The sequence below is a fragment of the Dromiciops gliroides genome, chromosome 4 (genome assembly GCF_019393635.1).
Source record: "Dromiciops gliroides isolate mDroGli1 chromosome 4, mDroGli1.pri, whole genome shotgun sequence".
NCBI classification, from domain to species: Eukaryota; Metazoa; Chordata; class Mammalia; order Microbiotheria; family Microbiotheriidae; genus Dromiciops; species Dromiciops gliroides.
This window is the reverse complement of record NC_057864.1, coordinates 476,300,322-476,308,402: the sequence shown is the minus strand read 5'-3', so window position 1 is coordinate 476,308,402 and position 8,081 is coordinate 476,300,322. Positions and strand designations below refer to the sequence as shown.

Genomic DNA, 8,081 nt, shown 5'->3' with positions numbered 1-8,081 from the left:
GCTCTGAGTTAACATTTTACTTCATTAAAAAAATGTAACACTAACTTTAACTTCCAGAAACAGCACTGAAGAATCATTGTCTTAAAAGTTCTCAGTCCCTCTTTGAGCCCTCCCCTCATGGGAAGTGATCCTTAATGTTATAGCTTGGGATATAGTCATGTGTCTGCATGTATATTTTGCAGGGTACTCCTCCTAGATGAATGTGTGCCCTCACCACTTCCAATGGGTCACATATACTTTGGCCCTTTTCTAAGGGACTAGAGGCACCAGTAGAATCTAGTTAGTCCTGTGGTTTCCATGAAAGGGCTTGTGTCAGAACAGACTGGCCATAAGTTACATGGGTAGTGCTGGTGAGATGGGAAATCAAGACATTTGCTGAGCAGTCCTATGAAGTTGTCTTTACCTCCTGAAGGAAGAGTGGTAATAGGGTTACTGTTTCATGTTCTTCACGATTTTTTTTTTTAAAGAAAGATTTCAAGTGAAGGAAGTACCTAGGGCTCTCTAAGTGTTTGAAAGTTGGGAAGTGGAGTGTGGGGAGAAGGAACATCTTTTAGGACAGGAAACTTAGTATGCTGTTCATGAACTCTTTGGGTTTCTTGATATGAATGATGTGGCCAGCATCAGGGATGGTCTGGAACTGGGCTTCAGGGAATAGGCGCTTGATCATGGGGTAGTGACTGGGCCTGTCAACAGAGAAAGGAGAGAGAATGAAAGAAGTGAAGAGAGGGAGAGAGGAAAGGAGAGGATGGTAGAGAAATGGGAAAGAGGAGAGGGGTATAGGATGAGAGGGAAAAGGAAGGGGAGAACAGGAGAGAGGAGGGAGAGACAGAGAGACAAAGAGAAACAGAAACAGAAAGAGGCAGAAATAAAGACAGAAACGCAGAGACAAAGAGACAGACACACAGAGAGACAAAGACAGAGAGAGATAAAACAGATGATGATTACAGAGAAACAATGGTAGACAACGGTAGAGGCTGAATAGTGGGTATGGAAGGTGATAGAATTAAAAAAGATTAGGCAGACAGAAAGGCATAAGGATCGTGGAGAAATCTAGGTGAGATAATGTATATGTTGTCTCCCAATGCTGGAGGGACCCACCCTTCCTGAACCCAAGCATAGCTGAAGCCCCCAACTGCCCTCATCCTTGGCAATGGAGAACCCAAATGGGGCCCAAGGAAGACAGGTGTGTCCCTTCCCTTTCTGCCCCCCCCCTCCACCTTACGGGACAAAGGGTGAATTGGAGTCTAGGAGGAAGAGTGTGCGGCCGCAATAGACTCCCTGGCTCTGCAGATAGTCCACAAACTGCTCCTTATGCTGCCACAGATTTTCAGAATTGACCTTCCACACATAGCGACCATTGATTCGCACCAGACTGTTGAACAGATACTGTCGAATACTTGAATCCTGGAAGGTACAAGGGCTTAGCTGGCACACCTACCTGGGCCCCCATCTTCTCCTTAGACCCTTCCTTCTCAGTCCAAGATCTGCAGTATCCCTTTCTCATTCCTACCCAGATCAGACACCATCTCCTTTCTGTACCCCTCTCCTCTCATGTCAACAAACATTTGCTCTTGTATCTACAAAGTGCTAAGTAAAAAATTGAAGCCCCCCCTCCCCTTTCTAGGCTGCATTCCACTCTACTCCTCCTCCACCAACTCTCCTAAAGTCTCCCAACTCAAATTTTGTTGGCTTGTCCTTCAGCAGTTCATCTCCACACACCCCCAGCCTTGGGGGTCCTGAGGGGTTACCTTGACAAATGGCTTCAGATGCTCTTCAAGTACTTCAGAGGCTTGGGAGTGGGAAATATTTCTAGGGATGTTTACAGAATTCATAGCAGGTATAATTTTAAAGATGTTTGGCATGTCCACGGCCACCAAGGGGCTGATATCCACTGATACCAGGCGTTCCACCATCTCTGGCTAAAGGAGAAAGCCTTTATGTATTATTTACACAGTGAACTACAATGCCCTCCCTCCTCTTCCATGCACCCAGCAATGGCACTTGGGCAGAGAAAGTGGGAGCCGTGGTCCCCAAAAGGGAAAGATGGGGGGCTCTAGGTGCCCATTTCATAGCTGTAAGTGGTCCTGATGCCACCCTTCCTGTTTGCATGCTCTGGGTTAACCATAGAGAGGTGATGACATTTATGAAGACTTGACTCTGAACCCTGAAATCTCTCAGTGCCTGGGGAGACATCTACAACTTCCCTTCAGTCCATTAGGCTTTAGAATGATGAACTGTGTGAAGTAAACGTTATGTTTCCAGCCCCAGTGTTTGGCCACAGCCTCACTCCACCCCACAGATCCACAATGAGCTCATTGAGGATGATGAATCTTTGGTGTTTCCCAAGGGGTTAAGGGCTCCTGTGGGCTGTGAACAAGTGTGGCACTCTATCCCTTCAGCCCTAGTGGGGCAACCTCACCTTCTGTAGTGCCAGAGTCATGGCTGTCCTGCCCCCCATGCTGTGCCCGATGAGGACACAGGGAGTGAGTCCTAGTTTTGACAGGAGAGCCTGCACATCAGCACTCATGGCTTCATAGCTGCAGTCAGGGTTATGAGGGCTCTCTCCATGGTTCCGAGCATCCATTATCAATACCTGGGGGGGGGGGGAAGGCAGAGACTTGAAGTTATCAGTCTCCTGATTCTTCCCCCTCCCCTCTCCACCCTGGGTGTGCTGACTCACTGCCAGCAGCAGGAGGAGGTTGTCTGAGTACTTTCAGGCCCTCTGGGAAGCCAGGGGCTACTGAGTAGTTACAACAGGAGGAAGTGAGGAAGATGGAAGCACAGTGGGACAAGGGCATTAGAAAGAAAAAAGATTCTTCCCCCTCTCCCATCTCCCCCCTGCCTCCCCCCTGCCTCCCCCCCCCCCCATGACTGTGGCCAGTGCTGGCCCTTCAGCACTGTGGCTCTTGGGTCACTGATTCCCTCTTTTTTTTTTTTTTTTGGTGAGGCAATTAGGGTTAAGTGACTTGCCCAGGGTCACACAGCCAGCACGTGTTAAGTGTCTAAGGCCAGACCTGAACTCAGGTCCTCCTGAATCCAGGGCCAGTGCTCTATCTACTGAGCCACCTAGCTGTCCTACTGATTCCCTCTTTCTGGGCCTTTCGGTTTTCTTCCACTTTATGCTTTCTGATGGGAAAGAAAACCACCAAGTCACTGTATTTCCTGTTCTTTACTAGGAACGTCTGCCATGTAAAATAAATGCTTGCTCACTAATATGGAAATGTTGCGCATGACTACACATTGTGTAACTTATATTGAAATGCTCAGGTCCTTGAGGGGGGGAGGGGTGAGGAGGGAGGGAGGAAGAGAATTTGGAGCACTAACTTTTAAAAATGGACATTAAAAGTGTTTTTACATGTAATTGGGGAAAAATAAAATTCTAAAGAAATGAAGACAATTAAAAAAAGGAAATGTTTAAAAAAGGCTCAAAGAGGCCATGGTGAAACCTCCAAGATAAGTCGAATTCCAGAATTCTAGAATTCCAGCTATCAGTCATGGAGATAGTTGGGTGAGGGGACCTCAGAAGCCATCTTATCCAATGTGTTGCCGGACCTTTCGATGAAGGGATCCACTAGAGCGGGTGGCAGTTTGTCTGTAAACTTCCCGGTGCCCCTAACATCCTGGCCTATGCGTGAAGGTCTATGCCACCCTGACAGCTCCTCTCGTTCCAGCCTCCTCTATCCCCCTACATGCTCTTTCCCCTCTTCCTGGGATTTTGTCCTTCCCTCAGTATACTGTTCTCTCTCTCAGCTCACCCATCACTTGGGAAATTTTACCTTCCTGCCTGTCTGCTGTGCCAGGGTCTCAGCCTCAGTCCGGAAGATATTTCTGTTGCTAAACATTCCATGCAGGAAGACGATAGGTGGGAGGGTGTCCTGACCATCCAGTAGCCTGTAGGAGAGGGGCACTGGCCTGGCCAGTTTGAGGAGAGAAGAGGGCAGAGAAGGAGGGTTGGATCACATCAGGAGACATGTGGGAACATGGGATAGTAGGGGAGAGCACAATATTCTGGACTCTCATCTCCCCTATGCAGGTGCCTCTGATGGAGGAGCGCATATGATCCTCCACAGGAGGAACAGCTGGGGTGTGGAGTGGAAGGTCTGGGAGAGGAGAAGGAGGAAGAAGCAACCCCAGGGGCAAGTGGATGTCAGAGGAAAGCAAGGAGGGAGGGAGTCAGGACCGGCCATGAGGAAGGGGAGAGGGGGGAGTGGAGGATTGGGAGAAGCACAAACAGGAGAAGGGAGAGAAAGAAGAGAGGAAGAGGGGGCAGCTAGGTGGCACAGTGGATAGAGCACCGGCCTTGGAGTCAGGAGTACCTGAATTCAAATCCGGCCTCAGACACTTAACACTTACTAGCTGTGTGACCCTGGGCAAGTCACTTAACCCCAATTGCCTCACTAAAAAAAAAAAAGAAGAGAGGAAGGGAAAGAGGGATGATTGACAAAGAGAAGGCAAAGAAGGCTAAAGGGGAGAGGTGAATTGAAGGGATATAAGAAGGAAGAAAAGGAGGGAGGGAAAGAAGCGTCTGGGAGAAACAAAAGGAGGGGAAGGGGAGCCAGAAGAAAGATGAGGGGTAAGGATAGAGGAAGTGAAAGAGAACCCCAGGGAAGGGGCAACGTGGACAAAGGAGGGAGGGAGTCGGGAAAGGAAGGACATGGGTGCAGGTAAAGAAGAGGGAGAGGGGAATTGGAGGAGGGTTGGGGAAGAGGAGAGGAGAAGAGTGGGGGAGAGAGCACGGACAGCAGGAAGGAGGAGAGGTGGCCCTGCGAGTGCTGGACTCACCTGGGCCTGCTGACAGTGGCCATGGATGGCCCAACACCTTGGGTGGCTGATGGCCAGGGATGTGAGGAGCCCCAGAGGGGCCGGCTCCAGTGTCGAGCCCATGACCACATGCTGAGGATCCGGTGATTCTGTTCTCACACCTTGTGCTCCACACTTCTCCCTGCCAGAGCCCTGCCCTGAGCTTGTCCCTCCCACCCCTAAGCTGTTCAGGGCTGCTTTTATCCTCTCCCTGTTCCTGCTTTCTTCCTCCTTCTGAGGTCCTCAGACACCTAATCCAGAGCCTGATGACCTTTGCTGATACTTTTTTTTTTGGTGAGGCAATTGGGGTTAAGTGACTTACTTAGGGTCACACAAGTGTCTGAGGCTGGATTTGAACTCAGGTCCTCCTGACTCTAGGGCCAGGGTTCTATCCACTGCACCACCTAGCTGCCCCTTTGCTGACACTTTCTTCAGACCCTCCTCTTCTACCTCCTATAGGATCAGAGGACGCTAGAAATGGAAGGGCCCTTGGAAATCATCTGGGGCATAAGGTGGTGGAGTAGGAAGAACTCTGCCCTAGGACCAGCTGGTTGACCTTGGGTGAGTCACCCCCTTCTTCAGGCCTCATTCCCTCCTTGGAAAATGAGGAGGTGTCTCTTTGCCTTCATAGGAGAGGCGACAAACCTTGGGTGTGTGGAGTATCCCATGTGCTTTCAGACTAAGGTGGTGTGTTGACCAGTGGGACAGAAGGCTTTCCCCCCAACCCCCTTCTTTGTTCTTCTTTGGAATGGTTCTTTGGGGAAGAGAGGAAGGATATATTTGGAAATGAAGGAGTTTGTTAAAAGCAAAAAAGAGCCATTCAAAAGACCCAGGCTGCCTTGGCTGCCCCAGGGGGCCTGAGGGGCCCTCTTCCAATAAGAGACCCCCATCTCTGGGATCTCCTGGACCTGGTTCAGTCATGAAGAGCCTGGCCTCTCAAGAGAGGGGTCAGGCTTTTTTTTTCTTTTTTTCTTATTGTCACTGGTTCTTTTGCCACCACCCCAAAGCTGCAAAGAAAAGAATGAAAAATAAAGGTGTGGCTCCTACCTAATAGGCTCTTCTTAAAAGGGATCATTGAGGTCTCTTCTGAGATAGTACTCAATGTACAAAGTTGATCAGATATGGGACAGCTATTTATGTCTAACCAGAAAAGGAATACTTAAAACACAAGTTCATTAAACCAGAAACCAGTGATTCCTATCAGGAGGTTGATTCTGTCAACCGGACTTTTTCCAGAGCTGGTCTCTAACCTAAGTATGGCCCAAGTTGCACAGAATAGTCCAGAGACAGGTTTCTTTTCTTTCCTTCTTTCTTTCCTTCTTTCTTTCTTTCTTTCTTTCTTTCTTTCTTTCTTTCTTTCTTTCTTTCTTTCTTTCTTTCTTTCTTTCTTTCTTTCTTTCTTTCTTTCTTTCTTCAGGGTGTCAAATATTAAAATATACTTTTTGTATCTGTCTCCTACAAATCAGAGAAATAATCTTAAATCTCTCCTATAAATTAATAAAACAGATCAGAGAAATTATAATATCTTATAATATCTCCTACAAATGAACCAGATCAGAGAACATGATACCTGTCCTCATATGAAACAAACCAGAGACAGACAGAAAAACATAATATCAATTTAATATTTTGTTGTCACAAGAAGAAATATATGATACATGATCATGTGGAGGAGACTCCCCATTTCTGGGGGTATATATGGGTTTTTTTGCTCTCACTGGTTGCAGACCTTAGTTATCCAGTTTTTAGGTTTCTATTAGTAAATAAATCAGATCCAGATTGATTAACTTCCACTTTCCCTGGCTCATTAGTACAGGATGTTATCAGATCCATTAGCATGATACAAATCAGTTTGACAGTTCAACTTAAAAGCAAAGAATATGACGAGAATATGATTCAGAAGGGGTTAGCACAGATAAGGATCTTAGACATTTTTACAAGTACTGGGGAGGAAAATTGGATGGCTTCAGCAGACAAAAGGTGTTTGTTAGAGAGCCATAAAATCTATCAAGAAGTCATAGTAGATGGGAACTTATCTGATAGCAATAAAACTCCCAGATATCTAGAGAGGTAAGTGGTATGCAACACCCAAATAACTCTGGGGGTTGCTTGACACTCACTTGTATATTGTCTGGGTTCAATGGGAGTTCAGTTTGAGGGTATTTTCTTCTATCAATTTAGGGTCTCACAGAATCTATCTGGATAATATGGTGATCCATATATTCATATTAACAAGGGCAATGAGGGTTAAGTGACTTGCCTAGGGTCACAGAGCTAGTAAGTGTCAAGTGTCTGAGGTCAAATTTGAACTCAGGTACTCCTGAATCCAGGGCCAGTGCTTTATCCACTGCACCACCTAGGTACCCCAAAAGTTTATTTTCTAAGTGAAGAAAAAGGCTTGCAAGCAAGGTGGAGCTATAGACATGTATGCCGGGGCCCCGCCCCTAGTGGGGGGAACCTGAAGTACCATGGAGAGATCTTAATATTTATAACTAGTGCCTGCTCAGTGAATTACAGCCCTAACAATGAGGGGGCAGCAAGCATGTGACAAGTTTGATTCACTGCAGGACATTTTGACTTTGTCCAGTGTTCGTCTTTGACCAGAGAACACCTGGTGAATAGTGTGACTAGCCCAGTGGGCAAGATCATCCAGAGGGTGATCGCAAAGGATTGTTGTCCTGCCAAACTCAAGATGTAGTTTGCTTTAGCTCTGGAAATGGGGAGTCTAAATTTTACTTTGTCATTCCCCGCCTTTGGCCAAAGGGAGGGAGTCTGAAAGAGCCCCTACCCTTCTGACCAACAACCACAAGAGACCAGTTGGGTCAGGATAAGATGTTGCCCAGGGAGTCAGTTCCTTGAGGGGACCTACTGGAGAAGTGTGTCCCAGATATCATTGCTAGACATTTGTTTGTTTGCAAGCAGAAAAGTGTGTGTGTGTGTGTGGGCGGGGCAAGAATGTAGAGGGAGAAAATGCCTTAGTGACAGGGCACATAAGCAAAATGAAAAAACTATAGGACAGTATATTCAGCCCTCCTCCAGAATCTTGGGACAGCTGTCTCATCTGGGCATCAGCTGCTTCTGGGTTCATACTAGATGAACCTTGAAGCCCTGGAGGGTTCTGGCACTAGCCCAGAGCAGGGGCTTTCTTCAGATGATCCAGGAGGACACACCCACAGGTTTGACAGCTGTGGGAGTAGTCAGAAGGACCTGGTAGGAGCCCTTGGAAAATGATCCAGTTTCCTAGAGATGAAGGGCTAGGTTCAGACAATGCAATAAAGTTT

The 8,081-nt window shown here is 47.3% G+C and overlaps 1 protein-coding gene across 1 annotated transcript; it reads right to left on the bottom strand.

Annotated features, from left to right (window-relative positions):
* Positions 1–550: 550 nt before the first annotated feature.
* LOC122755306 (protein ABHD11-like) lies at positions 551–4,805 on the bottom strand. The gene is made up of 6 exons (XM_044003616.1): positions 4,783–4,805; positions 3,777–3,912; positions 2,420–2,593; positions 1,749–1,919; positions 1,223–1,404; positions 551–683 (listed from the first exon to the last, which is right to left on the bottom strand). The coding sequence occupies exons 1-6, from the start codon at positions 4,803–4,805 to the stop codon at positions 551–553; spliced, it is 819 nt and encodes a 272-aa protein (XP_043859551.1).
* Between the last annotated feature and the right edge of the window lie 3,276 nt (positions 4,806–8,081).

Excerpts from the sequence above, each read along its gene's own strand:
- LOC122755306 (XM_044003616.1), bottom strand. The coding sequence starts at position 4,805 with ATGGCCACTGTCAGCAGGCCCAG. Across the intron at positions 3,913-4,782 it reads GCCACTGTCAGCAGGCCCAG|GCCAGTGCCCCTCTCCTACA; the intron begins GTGAGTCCAGCA and ends CAAACTGGCCAG. Across the intron at positions 684-1,222 it reads TCCAATTCACCCTTTGTCCC|GCCCAGTCACTACCCCATGA; the intron begins GTAAGGTGGAGG and ends CTCTGTTGACAG.